General features: G+C 35.8%; 1 protein-coding gene across 1 annotated transcript in view; it reads right to left on the bottom strand.

Annotated features, from left to right (window-relative positions):
• ITGAV (integrin subunit alpha V) overlaps positions 1-21020 on the bottom strand; it is a 91688-nt gene that overhangs the window by 15640 nt on the left and 55028 nt on the right. The window contains exons 11-20 of the mRNA XM_023259536.2: positions 20787-20839; positions 20229-20431; positions 15224-15415; positions 12948-12993; positions 11481-11588; positions 9710-9768; positions 8048-8202; positions 6193-6330; positions 2265-2332; positions 290-437 (exon numbers count right to left, since the gene is read on the bottom strand). Of these exons, the coding sequence (XP_023115304.1) occupies positions 290-437; positions 2265-2332; positions 6193-6330; positions 8048-8202; positions 9710-9768; positions 11481-11588; positions 12948-12993; positions 15224-15415; positions 20229-20431; positions 20787-20839 (1170 nt within the window). The remainder of the gene's footprint in view (positions 1-289; positions 438-2264; positions 2333-6192; positions 6331-8047; positions 8203-9709; positions 9769-11480; positions 11589-12947; positions 12994-15223; positions 15416-20228; positions 20432-20786; positions 20840-21020) is intronic.

Genomic DNA, 21020 nt, shown 5'->3' with positions numbered 1-21020 from the left:
TAGAGGATTTAGATACATAACCTTATTATCCCTAACAAATTATTTGATGAACAGTCTTAGACACTTTATCTGACCTTGTTTCAGGCATTTCGCTAGCAATTCTAAAAATGTCCTATCAGTGCCAAGTATTGGGCTTGAAAGGAATTATGTAAGACAGGCACTCTATTGCCTAGCAATGTAGCCTTAAGTAGAATGGCTAAGCTCGTACTACACTAAATAGGGGAGTAACTTATTAATGTTAATGAGACCTATGAGTGCATTTCGATTTTTAAAGAGGCAGTTTGCTTACTTCACTATTACGGACAACCCCGATGAAATCAGCCTGGGGTGGGATGGAAACGATGAGCTCAGCTTCATAGGCACCTTCTCCTTGATTCTGAGCCTTAACAATCAATGTCAGAGGATTGTCGTCTCCAATATAGATCTTCTTTTGATCACTACAAGTTAATACAAATATAGACAATGAAAAAAGACTGCACGGGGAGAATATGATTGTTCCAAGAAACAAGAGAAACACAAGACAGCACTGACATGTTCAATAGTGTCTCAAGATATTTTAAGACTCTTTCACAGCTCAATAGGAAACTGGAAATAGCACATTGGGTGAAAATCCAATGCTTCTCTCAGTAAAAGAAAGCATTAATGTCACTAGCATCTTGCTACCAGTCATATCTATTACTGAGGTAACTTTGTATCTCTTTGTAGTACTTTTTAATTCCCTGATTTTTTTTCCTTAAAAGCTGAATAAGGGCCACTTGGATGGCTCAGTCAGCTAAGCATCCAATTCTTGATCTCCACCCAGGTCATGATCTCATGGTTCATGAGGTTGAACCCTGTGTTGGGCCTGAGCTGACAGCACAAAGCCTGTCTGGGATTCTCTTCCTCTCTCTCTGCCCCTCCTCAGCTCACTCACATACACTCTCTCAAAATAAATAAACTTTATAAATAAATAAATAAATAAATAAATAAATAAATAAATAAAGCCGAATTAATCACTGTCATGATTCTCACAATATTCTTTAAAATTTTGGGGCGCCTGCGTGGCTCAGTCGGTTAAACATCCGACTTTGGCTCAGGTCGTGATCTCGCGGTCTGTGAGTTTGAGCCCCGCGTCGGGCTCTGTGCTGACAGCTCAGAGCCTGGAGCCTGTTTCAGATTCTGTGTCTCCCTCTCTCTGACCCTCCCCCATTCATGCTCTGTCTCTCTCTGTCTCAAAAATAAATAAACATTAAAAAAATAAATAAATAAATAAAATTTATAATATTATTGGGGTGCCTGGGTGGTTCATTCAGTTGGCCATCTGACTTCTGCTCAGGTCATGATCTCATAGCTTATGGGTTTGAGCCCCGCATCAGGCTCTGTGCTGACGGCTCAGGGCCTGGAGCTGCTTCAGATTACGTGTCTCCCTCTCTCTCTGCCCCTCTCCCACTTGCACTCTGTCTCTCTCAAAAATAAACATTAAAAAATTAAAATATAATAATAAAAAAAATTTATATATCATTTAAAATACTAATCAGAGGGGCATCTGGGTGGCTCAGTTGGTTGAGCATCTGACTTCGGCTCAGGTAGATCTCACGGTTCGTGAGTTCGAACCCCGCATCAATTGGGCTCACTGCTGTCAGTGCAGAGCCTCCTCAGATCCTCTGTCCTCCTCTCTCTCTACCCCTCCCCTGCTCACACTCTCACTCTCTTTCTCTCTCTCTCTCAAAAATAAAATAAAACATTTTTTTAATGTTTGTTTACTTTTGAGAGAGATACACAGAGTGCAAGTGGGGGAGGAGCAGAGAGAGGGAAGGAGATACAGAATCTGAAACAGGCTCCAGGCTCTGAGCTGTCAGTGTGAACTGAGAGATCATGACCTGAGTTGAAGTCAGATGCTTAACCTACTGAGCCACCCAGGTGCCCCCAAAATAAAATAAAACATTTAGAAATGTAATAATAATTTTTTTACTAATAATCAGAATCCTTTAGTTAACAGGGTATTTACAGTGAAATATATCTTTAAGAAGATATACTGCTACCTTGTAACACTTCTCATGCTGAATGGAAATACATCTGTCAACCAAGGCAAGTAGTGAAAACAGTGTATATCTTTTTAAAGTTCAATACTGATAGTTTTACTATTAAAGAAAATCATGAATTATCCTTCAACATGACTAGTTCATGTTAAAATATAGAATAGGATATTCTATATTTGGATGGAAGAGTGTGTTCTTCCATTTAAATTTCTTGTTAGGCTCTTTATTGTTTGGAGTAACACTTACCTATCTACAGAAACTTCCAACTTGGGTTTGCAGACATTGTCTTCCCCACAGTCAAGCAAAATATGGGCCTAGAAAAAAGCATTTTATTTTTTCTATGTGAAAAAACACCAATACAGGATACATCTGCAGTGTAGATCAATATACGTGGATGTATGTGAATATACACATACACACATATATTTATATACACTCATCAAGTTATTTGCATAAAAGGTGTCATGGCTGCTTATTTTTAAACAGGTCGGTGTAGGTAGTCAAAAATGAAAAAGAAGAAAAACATTCATAGGATATAATACAATTAGTTGGAACCTTTCAGTTCTATCTCAACTTAAGCTGTTATGGTGTGGGAATGAAGTGTCGTGTAGAGAGAAAGTAACAGTCAAGAAGTGAGGATTCAAAAAAATGAGAAAGAAATGAAGATTCAGCATGAACCTGCTGCTACTAGCTAACTTGTGTGATCGTGGGCAAAACAAATTTCCCTTTTAGAACTTCTTACTGAAGACTATGCCTCTGCCAACATCCTGGAAATATGGGGGCAGAGTGTCAAAGAATAAGGAGCTACGGGTGCATAACAGCACTTCTGACAGGCAGATCAAAAGGAACAGAAACTGGACAAAATGAGGCCAGAATATGTGTGGCCACTTGGAAGGAGGTGAAGGAGAAGGGACTAGAAGCACTGAAGCCAATCCAGGAGGGGTGACATAAGCAAAAACTGAATTTTCTCCTTTCAGATCTGGCTGTGAGAGTGTGGAGGCTAGAGCGGTACGGAACGGTACGGAACACCCAAAAGACAAAAACAGTGGGAAGTAGCAGAAGAGACTGGGTAGAGTGTGAATGAAGGAAATACAAAAACTGTAAAAAAGAAGAAAGAGAAAAAGATGAAGCCATTCTTGGTTTGTCTAGCGTTAATATTCAAAGAGCTTCAAGCCCAGGGGCAGACAAAAAGAAGAGAGAAAATGACTTAAAGGGGGAAAATAATGAGAGGCTTCCTCTTCCAAGTCACAAGGGATAAACAGCCACACAGAATAAAATTACATGATACAGATCTTAACTGCCAATTTAATTGGAATGAAACAACAATATACGTGAATTAATTAAATGACATAGACGTAAGCAACTGCTATGAGCTTCAACAAAGGGGAAAAGGGGGAAGGGCTGGGATTATTACAAGAACTTTGTGGTTATTCCATAAGTCATACCAGATACAGTCATTGCCAAACTCGTTTAGGAATAAAAAGTAGATTTTGTAGATAATAACAGTAACTAGTGATATGGTGAGTATTAAGAGACCCAGTCAAAATGATGAGTATGTTAAGTTTGGAGTAAGAAATATGTATGAAATATTAATAATACTGTGGCAAAGGGATATTTGCCTAACTGCTACCATACACTGAAGAGAAAGGATTTAGCTGGCATTGTTGTAACCACAGTATTAAAGCTATTAGAAAAATAAGTTTCAGAAATGGAAAAGCACACAGCAATGCCTTCTATTCATAGGGAACTAAATCTCTCTATATTTAACATCTTGCACAGGGTACGAACTTAATCTACATTTGCACAAATAAATGGAGGGCAGGGAAAAAAAAAAGCCACTCTTCCTACAGAAAGCACTCTGGTCTCTTAACTGCAAAGGATTAGGCTACAGAGAGGGAAACTCAACAGCTGCCCTGTCCATTACAATAGCCACCAGTAAGCCACATGTGGCCTCTGAGCACTTGAAAGGGGTCTCCGGGTAGCTGAGAATTGATTTTCAAATTTTATTCAATTTTAATTAATTTAAATTTAAACACTGATACTTGATTCCATTACTGGAAAACTGTTAGTATGTTAAAACAACTTGGGTATGTGAATCTACTTCTTCAACTATAAACCATATGAATTCCAAATACAGAAAAAAATATTTAGCATCTGAATTGAGATGTGCTATTATCATATAATACATTCTGGATTTTGAAGACAGCAAAAAATAGAATATAAAATATTTCACTAACAATTCTTAAATGGATTATGTGCTGGAATGACAATAACTTGGATATTGTTAAGGGCTGATCTGTGTCCCCCCCCAAAAATTCACATGCTGAAGTCCTGAATGTGATTTTACCTGGAGATACGGTATTTAAAGAGGTAATTAACATAAAATGATACCATCAGGGTGGACCCTAATGCAACACAATGTATAAGGAGATTGGGACAAGACACACGCAGAGGGAAGACCGTGTAAAGACAAAGGAGAAGGTAACCATTTATAAGCTGATGAGAGAGGCCTCAGAAGAAACCAACCCTGCCAGACACCTTGGCCTCAGACTTTAAGCCTCTAGAACCATCAGAAAATAAATTTCTATTGTTTAAAACAAGCCACCCAATCTGTGGTTTTTCATGACAGCAGTGCTAGCAAACTTTATATTACTAAGTTTAATTGCACCTGTTTTCTACCTTAAGAAAATGTTGCCAACTAGCAAATTTAAAACCACAAATGTGGCTCATGTTAATATTTGTATGGAACAGCAGTACTCTATGGAGAAAGTGTGGTAAAACAAGTCTGTAATATGACCGGTGAAATGAAGGACCCATCTTAGAAAGAAGTAAATAATGGGAACAAAGGATGGATAATTAACATAGAAACAAGATTATATAATAAAGCTAAGCATGCATAGAGAACATGCCTCTCTTGTATACACAGGCACTGTTGAAACATACGTAGGACGCAAAGGACACAACAATGAAGGAGAGCAGGAAGAGAAGGAAAGGAAGCTAACTATTATTATTAAAGTTATTATTTCTCTCCAAGGGTTTTCAAAAGTTATCCTACTTACTTAGGTAACTTTAAAACTGGATTGGAATTAAAGAGACTGGTGATCTCAGTAAGCTACTCAAAAGTAATGTTAACGCTAACAATTCTATAATTATAAAGAGAAAATAATCATAACTCCTATATCAAAACACATAATGTAAAAGGTCAAGTCACAACTTTTTCAAAAAGTATAAAACTGAATGACAGATCCTAAAAGGCTCAGATGTTCATTATTAAATGGTTAATTAACAAAATACTGTATATCCATTAAAAATAAGAAATATACACAATATGAATAAAGAACTACATTTTCAAGTTTTATATTGCTAGTGGCAGAAAGTATATATATACATTATATATGATACAATGTGTACAAAGTAAAAAATATAAATTGTTAAAATATAAAAATAATTGTTAAAATAGAAAATATAATAAAAAATAAATATAAATATATAAAATTGTTAAATAATAAAGACTTAAAATATATTTTAATTCGCTTTATGATGCCTTACACAGTCTTCTCAAATTACAAATAAAAAAAAAGCATGAGACCTTAGTAACTTAGACAAAGAAGATATAACAACCTAAATTTAGGGTAAAGTATTCTGTGGGAGTAGAACTATTAATCTAACAGTATAAACATGCAATAAAAAAGCGGAAGAAATAGGAAATGCAATATCTGAATACATGGGTTTTACACAGGACTTTCTTAAAAATATTGTAATATAGTCTTTAAGAAATTTTGTTTGATTTGATGAAAAGAATGACTTCCATACTACATATACATATGTGTATACATATGCTATTTTTTATAATTAAAATGTAAATCAGAGAAAACATAGATATAAAACTTATTCAGCAAAATACTAAAATAGTATGTAAATACATTGGCACTTTGTTTTCCTTGAACTATTTTACTGTTTTATGAATATGACCCTGTCTTTCTCTACATATAACTAAGTTCTGAGTGGCTTCAAATATCTCTGACCTGAAAATTCAGATACCTTCCCCTCTGACTTTGACTAGAAACCAACATTTAAAAAGCAATCCCTTATGATATTTAAAAATATGAAGAGTAAGACTTTAAAAAAATTAAAGTATAAAATTAGTGATAAGTGGAGATAGTACATACAGTACCTGTCGACTAATGTTGGCAGGAGTGAACTGGTTAAGGATAGGTTGCAAGCCTGTCACATCAGCAGCTGTTCTGTAATCCAACCGATACTCCATAAAAACAGTAATCGGAGTGAGTTTGTCTCTAAATTCAGATTCATCCTAGAAACAGAAAAGCGTCCAATCAATGATAACATCAGTCTACGACATCAAAGTATCTGGAAAAATCTGTAAGTGCACAGTACAAAGGCAGCCATGTTCGACCTTGATCCAATTCTACCAAAACTCTGAAAAACTACAATTATATAAGAGTAAGAATAGAATGTCCAAAAAGACTGGTTATTCAGCAAGGACGCTTAATCAATTTTTGTTTATAATACTTGATTCATACAAAAATATACAAGGGCATGTTAATAAAACAGGCACTCCACAGCCAATAGAATTAGAACATTACTAATAATTTTTCTAAGTTTATTTATTTATTTTGAGACAGAGAGGATGAGAAAGGAGGGAGAGAATCCCAGGTAGGCTCCACATGGCCAGTGCAGAGCCCAACACAGGGATCGAATCAATAAACCAGGAGATCATGACCTGAGCCGAAACGAAGGGTCGCATGCTTAACTGCCTGAGCCACTCAAGGTGCCCCAAATATTACCAATAATTTTTAAGTTACCCATGTACTGCCTTCTCATTTCTTCCCTCGGCCTTTCTTCTCAGAGGTAACCACCATTCTAAATTTTAAGTACACCATTCTCATTTATTTTCAGTAGTTTTACTACACTGTATATGCCCTTAAACAATATGTTCTTCTGTTTGCTTTTCCTTTTTTGTTCACTTAAAAGTGAGGTCATATGCATTTTTCTGTAACTTGCTTTCTTTTTAATAATTTTTTTAATGTTTTTATTTATTTTTGACAGAGAGAGAGAGAGAGAGAGAGAGAGAGAGACAGAGCATGATTGGGGGAGGAGCAGAGAGAGAAGGAGACACAGAATTCGAAGCAGGCTCCAGGCTCTAAGCTGTCAGCACAGAGCCCGACACGGGGCTTGAACTCATGAACCGTGAGATCATGACCTGGGCCGAAGTCGGACATTTAACCGACTGAGCCACCCAGGCGCCCCTCTGTAATGTGCTTTCTATTCAACATTCTTGTTAAGGTTTATCCATCCTGTTGTAAGTAGCTGAGGTTAATTTTTACTGTTGAGTAATATTCATCATATGATAATAAAACCATAATGTTATTTATCTATTCTCCTATCAAAGGTTATTTGGATTGTTTTTGTTTTTGCTTTTACCAAAAAAACAATGAATATATATAGATATATTCACATGTACGTGTGTGTGTGTGTGTGTGTGTGTGTGTGTGTGTGTGTGTGTGTATTCTTCTATATAATGGCAAGTAGGAGGCTCTAGTCAGACCCCTGGCTTGCAAAAGTCCCAGATGAGTCTGAATTCCTGTGCCAGTGGTATCCGCAATTACTGTTCATCCTTCCCCAGACACTCTGGCTCACGTATTTGCACACAAGTCACAAGTCAAGTTTTGCCAATGTAGTTTTTTAACTGATTTTTTATTTTTATTTTTTTGGACCATGGAGATTTATTTTATGTTTTAAGAGTCTAGCAACATTTAAGAAATAGGTTTGCTATAATTTATTCAGTAGCAATGTCGCAGAAAGACCAGTTGAAATATCCAGTTTGTCAGGAACAAAAATCCATTACTCAGGTTTGATACATTAAAAAGCTAAACTTCCTCAAGTGTATTCTTCTGTGTTTTCCTTTTGATTTAATACCCAAAAAGTCACACAAAGTGAGAATCATTTAGATGAAAAGGAAAAAAATTAGTAAAAAGTAAAAGACGATGAAGGAGAAAAGTATCTCTTACCCGCAGATATGCTATTAGTTCCTCACACTGCATCTGTCCCCCCCTTGAAATAGTCATGTTCTTGGAGTGACCTGGGGACCGGTTATGGAGAAATAGTGCTCGTCGAATTGCTCCTTTTTGCTTGAGTTTATCCAAAAGAAGCTCCACCTGGAAATCTATACAAAGGATTTATAACTAATATAATCGTTATGAACACCTATCTGTCCTAGATAGCTAGAGTTTTCATGTAAACAAAGATATTTATTCCTTAAGAAGCAATTGCCTTGTAATTTACTAAAAATGTGTATACATTGTAGTGAGACTACAACATATTAATCCTGAATACTTGCTAATTAATAATTAATCCAACTATCCCCAAAGTAAAGCCACATATTAATTCATACAATAGATAATGATGGTAGTAAAATAACTATCAGATGCAAGGGGAATTTTTTCTTTTAATTTAGGCCGAGAGGAAGAAGTTCAGAGCACGAAATATATGTGAATTACGACTCCCGCCATTAACACAAGTAGCAGCAATTTCCCACTGACTGTGATTAATATTTACTAATATGCACCCATATTATTCTATTAAACACTATGACAAATAAACAGTTTGAATCACCTGCAACTACTACTTTTAATGAAGCTACCATATCAGACTGTCAGATAAATATGTCCCTCGTGAAGCAGGTGACCTAATATAGTTGACTAGATCAAGAATTCTATTAAAGCAAACATGCAACCAATAGTCTGAAGCACGGTGTTAGGGTGACTTCCTTCTAAGATTCAGCTCTTCTTTAAGTAGTTTCTTCAACGTTAAAACCAAGTTTCTAAGTTTCTCTAAATGTTGAACCTCATGTTAACTTTGGGTTAAAACGCAGGGTGATTTTGCTTCCAATTCTGTTCTACCTACCCACACCACTCTCCTTGTGTCTCTCAAACACACTAAGCATGCTCTTGCCTCAGGCCTCTTGAAATTGCCATTTCCTCTGTGCAAAATACCCCTCCAGACATTCCCTACAGGTCTTTAGTCATCTTCCAGGGACCCCACCTTGCCACTCTATGTGAACTTCCATGCACACACACACCCAGCAAACTCAGTCCTCTTCCTCTGCTTTGCGGTGGCTTCTCAGCACTTGTCACTAACAATGACCAATCTTGGCTACAATTACTTAGCTCTCCTGCCTTGCTCTCTGGACCATAGAAACCATATGTTGGAAAGGAAGAGTCAAGTTAGGTATTTGCCGTGTGGGTAAATTGGATGGCCCAAACTTTTTCTCCGTCTTCCACTATATCTAAAGCATTTCTGCTGCTTAGATTGCTGGGGGTTTCTCTGAGACATAAAATATGAACTTTTCAGTAGATCATCTATTTATAAACAATGATACCTATTTCCCCTAGAATTCACTTATCTCTCATTGGTAAGTGTTTAACTTTCTGAAGACCATCTTTACCATTCAATGGGCTATTCTGTTCACAATGTCAACAAATAAATATGTATTTATATCTGAATTAAGAGTCAACAAGGTAATCATGTTGCAATGCTAGGTGCCTTTAAGCATACATATCCAAATAAAGAACAATGATAACAACTATTTGAGTAACTATTCAAATATCCTGAAACATTTTTAAGTGCTGTATATGCAGAATCATTCCGTAATTTTTCCATAGAATACTTACTAATTTTCGTGGGAAGTGCTCCTTTGCCATCTGCCTTTAAGCAGAACTTGACATTAAAACTGTAGAGAAATAAAAATATATACAAATCCTGTAATCCAGTTTAAATATATTGCTGAGTATCACCCCCAAATCTCGTATTTCTAATGCACAGTTTATATAGTGAAGCCTTTTATATCTTTCTTCATGTCATAATAACATTCTTGAAACATGAAACACAAAATACACAGAATGTCCTAACTCATCCTTCAGTAATTTAAGCACCTTTCCTTTCATGGTATCTTCATTTCAAAAAAAAAAAAAAAAATCTCTGAACCTCCTCTCAAGTTTATAGAACCTGTTGATAAATCTAAGTGAGAGAAAGGATGGGCCAGACGTAAAATAATCTCATTTTTTTTTTAAAGCCCCCACCAAGCTTCCTTTAATTAGAAAGCTCCTCTAGAACAGTGTTCTTCATGATTTCTTAATGGGTCATGAAATCAGTTCAGTGGGTTGTGTCAACCAATATCTTAAAAAAATAAATCAAATAAATAAAACTGACTGAAGGGTAAGATTTCATGGAACTTTTGTTTTAATTACACACATGTATTTACTGAATTATGATGCAAAATGTATTTCATACAATGTGCCATAACCAAAAAGATACAAAAGCTACTGCTCTGGTTAGTATATTTAAAGCTTTACAGTTATTAGCATACTTTTAAATATATTACTAGCAATTTCACAGGGGCAGGCAGGGTGATTGAAGGGAAGGCCATAAAACTTAAAGCTAAAATCTTGAAAACTTCACTGCCAATCAATATAAGATAAAATGTTACTAAATTTTTAATGCAATCCAATGAAAGAAATAAAATTTTGAAAAATGTTTTCTAATAACTATAACAATTTGAAGACAAAATCAGAATTATTTTTTCATTAGCCTCTTAGAAGTAAAATTTTCCCAGCTTCTAATCATTCCTCACTGCATCTGTAAAAGTTCTTTGATTTTTGAGTAACCAAGGAACTTAAAGAACAGTGTTCCCCAAAGTGAGGTACTCTTGGTGATTTTACTAGTATATGGGCCAAGGTTTTTCTTAATTTTATATTTATTTTGACATGTATGAGAAAGGTACTGGGGTTTCTCCATATTATTTTAAAATATTTTTAAGTAAAACATGAATTGATTTAAAGAAAAAAATTATTTTAATTATAAATACAGATAGAATGAAAGTATAGCAAAAATCATACACTAGCAAAAAATAGCATACAAATAATGAAGACTTGAGAAACACTGGACTAGAGAAGAATTCTGTTATTAAACTTACAAAAAATTGTATTTTTCTTTAGAAACTAGTTAGGGGACAAGAAGAACAAGAAGAACAAGAAGAATATTATATTGGTAATATACTACTTATAGATTTAATATTATTTAACATTTAATAATATTTCATAATAATAATTAAATAATGTATTTTTCCTACAACTGTTCATGGGTCTGTTTAGAATCAAATAATAAATGAGTTCTGAGATCTTATTAGCTTTTTCGTCTTTTTGAATATATTCATTGAGCATGCATCATTTTTTTTACTGAAGTTTATAGTAGTTTGTAGCATATTTTTACAGCCTTCTACATATCTACTCTGGAACAACATTTCTATAATCCAATCTATGAAAAGAGAGTAATACACACAGAAACTGTTCTGCAATATTTCAGCCCCCCCTTCATTTTCAATTGTTTTCATAATGACTGTACCAATAATCACAATAGTAAATATTATTAAACTAATGCCCTTACCAGGAAACTTTGAGATCTGTCCCAGGCAATGGGCAGGTTTTATTGTCTTGATTTAAGATGCTAGGGTACACTTCAAGGCCAGCATTTACAGTTATAACTGGTCTGGCCCTGGTTTAAAAAAAAAAGAAGAAAGAAAGAAAAAGAAAGGAAAGCAAAAAGTTATTTACAATATTAGATTGATCTAAGCATTTTAGGTTTACATTTTTTGTATATATAACAACGTTTTCTAAAGCATTGTTTATAACAGCAAAAGGAATAAAAACAATCTAAACACAGAATGACAAACTGTCCCTGTTTGCTGAAGACCATCCCGACTTTAGCACTGACGGTCCCACATCCTGGTAAATCCCGCAGTTCCAGGCAAAGCGGGACAAGTGGCCATCCTATCTGAACTCAGTCCATGAAAGCAGAATGGTTAACCACGTTGTGGGGTATCTACCTAACGCAATGCAATACAGTAGGGGAAATGAGTGACATAAATCCATCTGTGTGGATACGAGATGATCTCTAAGATATATCCAATATAATTTTTATATGACAGGAAGAAAACCCACCATGTACAAAGGATGCATACACAAACACATACACATAATTTTTTAATGCACAGAATAATTCTGGTAGAGTATACTCATAAACTAGTAACTGGCGTGAAAGGAAGTATGTTATTTTTGTTTATGTCCTTTCTGATTGAGTTTTTTACTACATGCATTTTACTATATGTATTACCTTTTAATAGCAATTTTAAAAACTGAAATAATAAATTAAAATAAATAGTTTTCCAAAGTTCAGATGTACAGGTTTAAGCCCTGTATAAAAATATAGTAGGCTCACGGCACTATGCCTACTCAGTCATGATAAATGATTGGGCACATGTGGCCCCAAGAGCCACAATCAGGTTGACCCAACATAAATTCCATTACACAGAACTCAGGTTAGTTATTCTGGCATGTATAAACATAGCCCATAAAAGTGTAAGCATCTTCATCTACTTGGGATGCCAGATGATAGTCTAAAGCATGAGGAATTGATTAAACATAGAGAATAACTGAGAATATGGATGAAGCTGAGAAATACAGGTTATGTGGATTTATATATATTGCTCTAATAAAAATATTGATTTGGGAAGTCATTACATACTGCCCTGTGGTCACAGAATGCTGTGGCATAAACATCAAGTTAACTTCTTGCCTTTTAGAGGAAAATGTAAACTCATATAAATTTTAAAGAGAGATTTAAAACACAGAAGAACATCTTTGAACATAATTTAAAGAACAAAGAGAGAAAATTCTGAATGCGTTTCTAAATAAAAAATCTACACCTTCTTCTGCTTTGGGATTTCCTTGTATAAATGCTGACTGAGCAAGGCTTGACTAGAAAGAACAAATTTTATCATTACTTCAAGAAAATTAAACTGAAATTCAAACAGTGGTAATATTCCTATATTACAGGATATGGAAACGTGCTCACCTGTATAATACAGCTCTATCTACACCAAAAGCTCCTACAATTAAGTCTTAAAAGAGAGTAGAAAAACATGTAAATAATAATAATAATAATTTTTTTAATTCATATACCATTCTATAAAACTTTCAGTTCATGTGATAAAGATTTAGACATAGTCTCAAAACTATTCTTCATTAAATGGTTGTAAGATAGTATCTCAAAGGCAAAAACATATGAAAACTCTAAATAAGGTATCAAATGGCATACACTCCACATAAAACTAATCTTTCATCCAGGGAGACAAGAATATTTTTAATGGATACTTTGTAAAGATGAGAATCTTTTTAAAGGGTACTTTATAAAAATTAGCAATAATAAGGAAGTGTATATCACCCAAATGCATATACCCCTCAAAGGAAAAAGTTTTATAAGTGCCTGTGGATTTTAAATTTCATTGCAAAATTTCATTACAAGTCTAAATTTCATTATAAATTTTTCCCTTTGTTACAAAAACAAAACAAAACAAAGCACATTACATATACATAGAATACTTAGAAGGACAGCAGATAGCATTCAAATTAACAAGAACAGAATACATTAATTTTTATATGCAGCTGGTACAATGGGTTCGTGATTAAGAAAATATGAAATAAGAGCTCTATTTCACAATATACCCACGGTAAATCTGAGGAAACCCTTTCTAAGCAGACAAGTACATAAGGAACCATAAAGATGGGTAGATTGGATTACCTAAAAATTAAGAACTTCTTTATGCCCAAAAAGCAAATACGACAAGCTGAGATATGTGTGTGTGTGTGTGTGTGTGTGTGTGTGTGTGTGTGTGTGTTAAGGGGTTACTATCCACAATATTTAAGACACTGTCCTAAGGGAAAAAAAAGAAAGGAAAACAACATCCCAATAGAAACAGAGCAAAAACAAAAAAAAGTAAAAAGGGAATTCACAAAAGTAAATACATATAAACAAAAATGCTTACCCTCCCTGATAATTAAAAACTATAAAGTAGAACAAAGTAACATTTCTACCTATCATATAGTTTAATATTATTTTTACAAAAACAACAGATGACCCTCAGTGTAGGCACCCATGTGGGTAAATGATTGCTCATTCTGGTGAATGCTTAAAAAGAGCTGCAAAACCTTCTTTTTGAGTGAATGGGATTATAATTTGATGACATGTATCAACAGATTTTTTTTTTTTTAAGTGCCGTATCTTTGACACAGCAATTCTAGAATTTTGTCCTAAGGAAATAATCAGAGGTATGCACCAGAATTATATGCAAGGATATAAATGCCCAAAAATAAACTTAAGTAAGATCTGATACATTTGATAGAATGGGAAAAATATAATTCATATTTAGAAGAATAATTAGCAATATGGGGAAACATTTCTGATACTTTGAGTGAATAAAAAAATATGCTATTAACAGTGCCTAAAGTATAATTCTGTTTTGTTAAAAAACTATATATGAATGCATTGGAATAATGATTGAAAGATATGCTTTGCTGTATTTTCTAAAAGTTTATAACAAATATATTGCATTTATAACCAAAAAATCTTCTGAAATAACAGTAACAGACAAGAATCACATTCCTGTCCTATTTCCAAAAGCACTTCAACACACTTGTATATTGGGCTCATACGAACTGTTTCAATAATAAAGGTAAATCAAATCTTCTGCATTATATCTCATTTAAAGAGTGGACCCATTATGACCAGATCCGTTATAATACTCCAAAGTATACAATTGCTAGAAAAAGGCCTCTGTTCCTGTCCTGGTTCAAACCAAAAGGCAACCTCAGGCAAATTACCTTTCTCAATCTTTTCTCATCCATAAAAATGGCATAATAACAACCTAAGCTAGCCTATATGCTTCACCAGCCTTACTGGGAGAATTAAATGAGATAATGTATCTTTTAACAATCACAATGATTAGTCAAGTCCATAAAAATGTTAGATGATTAAAAAATACAGGAGACATTTAAAATGCTAGAATGAACCTTCAAAGTTTTGTCTGACATTTCATTACAGAGTTCAGGACAACAAAAGAAGAAGCTCAGAGTGTATGTTTTATATTGGAAGCTCCCAGGAAATATGGCTGTCTTTGTCTCATATCCCCTTCGGTGATGAGAACAGTGCCTTAAAGAACATAGCAGGGGTATGAACAATAACTGAAGTATTGAACTGAAATAACTTACGACGTAAATCCAGACAGCAGTAACAAACTATTCGCTATTAGGACTGAACAACCTAAGAAATTGTATGTATTTCTAGGAAAGCACCTGGATATCCATTTCTGTCTATATCCGTGGCTCCTTTCATTGAATAGCCAAAGCTTGGTGGCATGCTTCGAGCAGCCCACTTCCCTTCAAGGATTTGAGACGGTACTGCATTCAAGCCTGTTAATCTTCCATTGAAAATATAAACAATTCCTTTTTTATCTTCGCCCCCATAGGGAGCAGCAATGGCAATATCTGTGGGGAGGAAGGAAGGGAGGGGGTAGTTTGGAGAGAAACAAGAAGGAAGAGAAGGAGGAGGAGGAGGAAGGGAGAAGGAAAGGAGAGGAGGAGAACAAGGGCAGAGAGAGGGAAGTCTTAGTGTTACTATTTATATGGCAAAGATCTTAATGCAGTTATCTTCCTTTCAAAAGTTCCCCTTACAGCACTTTGCTTTTAGGGAGGACCTCCATTAGTACCTGTTTTTTGCCAACTGAAAAAAATCTGAAGAGGATTCGCTTTTACAAAGAAAAGCAAAACTAGCATTCAGCGTTTGTTTTACAATGAACCGTTCTAAGAGTTGCCTGCTCCCCGAGCAGCAGGAGGGGCACCCTGAGCTCCTTCCCTGGGAACCACAGCCAACTTCTCAGCATCAAGCTGCCTGTAGCGCTCAACGGTGCCTGTGAGCATCTATGCTTTCTCTCAACTTATTCTTTGCATCCATTAGCAAGATGTGTCCTAAGGTATCACAAAACCCTGAGAGTGGTTACTTTTTGGGTCTGGGAAATTTGGAGGGTTTGGAAAAATTTTCCATATACATCACATTAATGATAATTGCTTCTTCACTTGAATACCACTTCTGCTAATGAAAGTTTTCATGGGAAGGCTCCACTTTCGGACAGCAGGGTGAAACCTGTATTCATACAACCCACTTACCACAATAAATACTGATTCAAAGTTTAGCAGAATACTCTTTATTCCAAAGCAATGATCTAATTCAAGGAGATTCAAGCAAAACTATGTCGAAATGACATTAACTTGGAGCCAGATATTCTGGGTATGACCTTGAACAAATCACTTAACCTTTCTGGATCTCAAAATACTTCATCCTTAAAATGGAAGGGAGGGGACATGTCAAAAGATTCATCTAAGGTTCATTCCAGCTCTCAAAACTCTAATTTAGGTGGGCATGGTTTTTGTTTTTTGAAACTGCAGTCTGGCTCAGAAATTTGAAAGTTATGATTTCATCTCCATCTTGCTCAACTTATATTAAGATAACACAAACAAATAAGAAGTTTGAAATTCTTCCAAAAAAGAAAAAAGAGAGAAAAATGGTCACTATAACCTTTTGAAACTCTGAAATCCATTACAAATATGCTCACTTCCCTGTCCCTGCTGGTACTATCCTAGACAAGCCATTCTCATCCTTTCCCTGGAGCCCTAAAGCAGCCTGAGTGGCTCCCACTTCTGTTCTTGCCCCTAAAATCCACTCTCCTCAAAATGGCCAAAGGTTAATATGCCACCTTCGTTCTTAAAATCCTTCATTTCCCAAAGCATTTAAACACTATCTGATTTGTGTAGTCATTCCACCAGTGCTCCCCACCCTCCCCTACCACCCCAGTTCTAGCCCTCACTCACCCTTCCTATCAATCCTGACCTTTCCCTCTGTTCCTTAAACACACCAAGCTAGTACCCATGTTTGGATTTACACTTGCTGCTCCCTGTGCCTTAACAGCTCTTGCTCCAGGGCTTTTCAAGCTCTGCTCCTTCTGTTTATCCAAATCATAGATCAAATGTCATCGTATCAGAGAGGTTCTTTTTCCCTGACAACAAAGTCATGCACTCTCCCTTCTCACTTACACTGTCTAGGCACGATCACATTAACCTGCCTTTTTTTGTTTTAACCCACAGTGTTTATCACTACCTGAATTTCCCCCATTATGTATTTACTTTGTGGGTCTTCCATGAAACATAGGCTTCACAAGAGCAAGGATGTGTCCATCTTGCCTGTGACAGCCACTATGCGCCAGTCATTCCAAACTGCCTCAGTTATACCTTCCCAGACACAAACTGCTTCCAGCCTCCTTGATGCTGCATCTCCTGAGACACCAGACACCTTGATCACTTATCTTTAATGTAAGAGCATTATGCCCAGCATTATCCCAAACACGGTGATGATTGCCTTCTAATGTTTACATAAAAGTTGCCCCTATTGATGCTAAATTCCTTAAGGACATGGATGGGCTCTAATTTATCCTGTCATTTTTAGCACTTGGAATAGGGCATGGTGTGCAGTAAGGACCAACTAAGAATTTGTTATTCTTCAAAAAAACAGTAGTATTTAAATTAAATAAGAGTCCTTCTTTTTTCAAGTTTCAAAGGTAGGCATAACTTCTAAACTGACACAGGCATTAAGAACGCATTTATCAAAGCACCTGGGTGGCTCAGTTGGTTGAGCGTCCGACTTTAGCTCAGGTCATGATCTCACAGCTTGTAAGTTCGAGCCCCGTGTTGGGCTCTGTGCTGACAACTCGGAGCCTGAAGCCTGCTTCGGATTCTGTGTCTCCCTCTCTCTCTGCCCCTCCCCACACATGCTCTGTCTCTGTCTCTCAAAAATAAGTAAATGTCAAAAAAAATTTTTTAAATATATATTTACCAAAATATAATTTCCCAACAGAAGACAACTCTAGTGTTGAAAAACCATGTAACAAAAATTATCTTTAACTTTTCTAAACTTCTCATTGTTTTATATCCCAATTATCTTCTTGTTTTCTTGGCTGGCATCTGTCCAGTCTGGAAAGCCCTACTTTTTCACACAACTGATTTCTTCCTTTAATCAGTTTAGTTGCTCTTTTCTGTGTTTTTTTCTCCTCTTTCTGGAGGAGTATTGACAAAAACTGCACCTTATACATAACGTATACAAAACATAACTTCACTGTTTTGTTTTCAGTGTCCCTCTTAATGATACCTAAGGTTTTCATAGTGGGTGTAGGTAGAAATGGGGGAATATAGGATGAACAGCTTAACAAAGGGTTAATGTCATCAGGCTTACACAAAGAAAAGATCCAGGTTATAACTAACAGTTCATATTATATATATAAAATATAGATACATATAAACTGTAAGTGTATATAAATAGTTGCATAAATACAGATCAGATCATTTTCCACTCAAGATACCATCATTCACAAGCCACTATTTGAGGCAATAAGACTCCAGGAGAAACTTGGGGAGAACAAAATCATCCTTTCTGGTATCCATTTCTAGAAGTAAAATCTGTTTGTCAAATCTCTGTAAAACTTCATTATTTTTTATCTGTTGTTTATAATGATTGTATTCACTGGTAATACAGTTTGATAAAAATATAGAAAATGGAATGAGTTGTTGGCCAGATCATAATACTAAGGAAACTTCCTTTAAAGTGGCTGGAATACCCTTAAGACAAGGTGATGGCAAACATGCCAGGCTCTCCCCGAAACCCCAGAGACAGCGGCCTTGCTACAGCAAGGCAGAACCTCAAATTTGGCCCTGTGTTTTCTAAGTCGTTTTGTTATCAATAAGTAATAGCTTGCTCTGTTCTACAGTATTCTTTTCAAGTTCTATTTTAAACTTTATACCAGAGTTCCTTTGATTTAAGTTCTCTTGGTAGTACAAATCTTTAGGACTCTATTTTAGGCAGCAAGATGTTTCTGTGAACAGTTCTTACTAACAATGAAAACATCTAGAGCTAAGGTTAGAAATGACACTCCCAGTCATGACACAGAACTACCCATGAGGTAGGAGTAGAGTAGTCTTGAAGCCTAAAAGGTGTTTTCTTTTTCCACCACAACTTGGAAGATATAAAATTCAACTGTATTTTTGAAGTTTTCTCTTTAACTCATAACTTTAAATTTTAAGGGGCATATCCCTATATATGACCGATTATTCAAAAAACCAAAAGTTCAACTTTCTATTCTGAGAGTTTTGTACCAGTATTTCTTTTTTTAAGGGGCGCCTGCGTGGCTCAGTCAGTTAAGCGTCCAATTTCAGCTCAGGTCATGATCTCACAGTTTGTGAGTTTGAGCCCCATGTCGGGCTCTGGGCTGACAGCTCAGAGCCTGGAGCCTCCTTCAGATTCTGGGTCTCCCTCTGTCTGCCCCTCTGCTGCTTGCACTCTGTCTCTTGCATTGTCTCAAAAATAAATAAACATTAAAAAAAATTTTTTTTTAAATCTTGATAATTTATAATCTATATTTTACTCTAAGTTAAAAGTCACTTTGATTTTTAAAGATATCTACAGATATTGGAGTGCCTGGATGGCTCAGTTGGTTAAGCAACCAACTCTTGATTTCAGCTCAGGTCATGATCTCACGGTTTGTGAGATAGAGCCTTATTTTGGGCTCGGAGCTGACGGCGTGGAGCCTGCTTGGGATTCTTTCTCCCTCTCCCTCTTCCCCTGTCCCATTCTCACACACGCCCATGTGCACACATGTTCTCTCTCTATATATAAACTTAAAAAAATAAAGAAATTATTAAATGGGACTATTATAAAACAATGAGCTTATATTTTTTACTTGCCCTCACGAAGGGAGTTATAACATCCTTCAGAACTCTCAGGACTTCTCAGATAGCCAGAACAAAGTTATGGCTTTAAAAATATTAAAGGCAAATCGTACCTCTAAGGGATGCAATTAGAGTCAACATTGCCTTGACAATGTGCCTGGGTGCATTTTTTACATTTGTATCCAAATGGACAGTAGAGGGCACTGCTGCTAAGCAGGACAGAGACAACAAATCACCAGCTTACTCTGGGCTCCCTGGGAATGCAAATTTCTTTCAGAATTTAACCATTCCAAAATTCTAATTTGAGGCTGTATGAATAATAACTTATGAGAATAATTTTTTTTAAAGTTTGCTCAGATTTTTAAGGAAGAAGAGCAACTGTCGTTTAACTTGGAGTCACTATCAATCCAGTGCTTCCTTCCAGGAAGGAGGTTTGCTCGTATGAACAACCACAGAGGAAGGTACAAGACTTTTCCAGGTAGACACAGAAAATTATGGACCCACAATTACTGAACTTTGTTGATCTTACCATTGAAGCCATCCTGGTCCAGATCCCCCAAAGGTGCTATGGCACTGCCGAACCTCGCAAAGACCTCAAACCCATTCAGCTTGGTCGTCTGGAAGTCTCCTGAAGGTCTTTGCAGGGACACTGAAACCTGTCCCACCTCTTGGAGTTTGCCATCTGAGCCACGATCCATGAAGAGAGGGGCTCCAATAAACACATCTGCGTAACTAAAAGAGCAGAACCTCTTTCACCAACGCAAGATCAAATTCCACCTGTTAATAAAAAACTCAATTTCCCTCTTTCCACATCTCTCATAACCAAACTAAAGCAAAAAATCATTTCAAATTCAAATCTTCCTTCAACTCTTTTAAGAAACTATGAGTAATTCATAAAAATTACTTTATTCCTTCATATCATAAAAGCTACTGAAAGAAATTATGAACATCATAGAGGTTTTCTCATATTCACGAGAAACAGATTAGAAAGGGGACAGAGAAACAGAAGAAAAAAATGTTTAATTTTGGCAAAGCATTCATAAACATGAGAGGAAAACTGTTTCTGGAAACATCTTTTTAAACTTACTCATCCCCATTAATGTCAGTGGCAGCAACAGAAAATCCAAAATATGCAGCCATCTGGATAACAAAAAGAAAATGAAATGTTTACATTTCATCCAACTAGCTTTGACAGTTAATATTTATTGTATATTTAATCAAACGGAAAAGGTTTTTATTTTTCTCTGCACATAGTTTCAATCTAAATTTCTTCTCTTTTGGGGGCACCTGGGTGGCTCAGTTGGTTAAGCGTCTGACTTTG

The sequence above is a fragment of the Felis catus genome, chromosome C1 (genome assembly GCF_018350175.1).
Source record: "Felis catus isolate Fca126 chromosome C1, F.catus_Fca126_mat1.0, whole genome shotgun sequence".
Taxonomy (NCBI): domain Eukaryota; kingdom Metazoa; phylum Chordata; class Mammalia; order Carnivora; family Felidae; genus Felis; species Felis catus.
The sequence above is the reverse complement of the archived record's forward strand: the minus strand, read 5'-3'. Positions and strand labels throughout refer to the sequence as shown.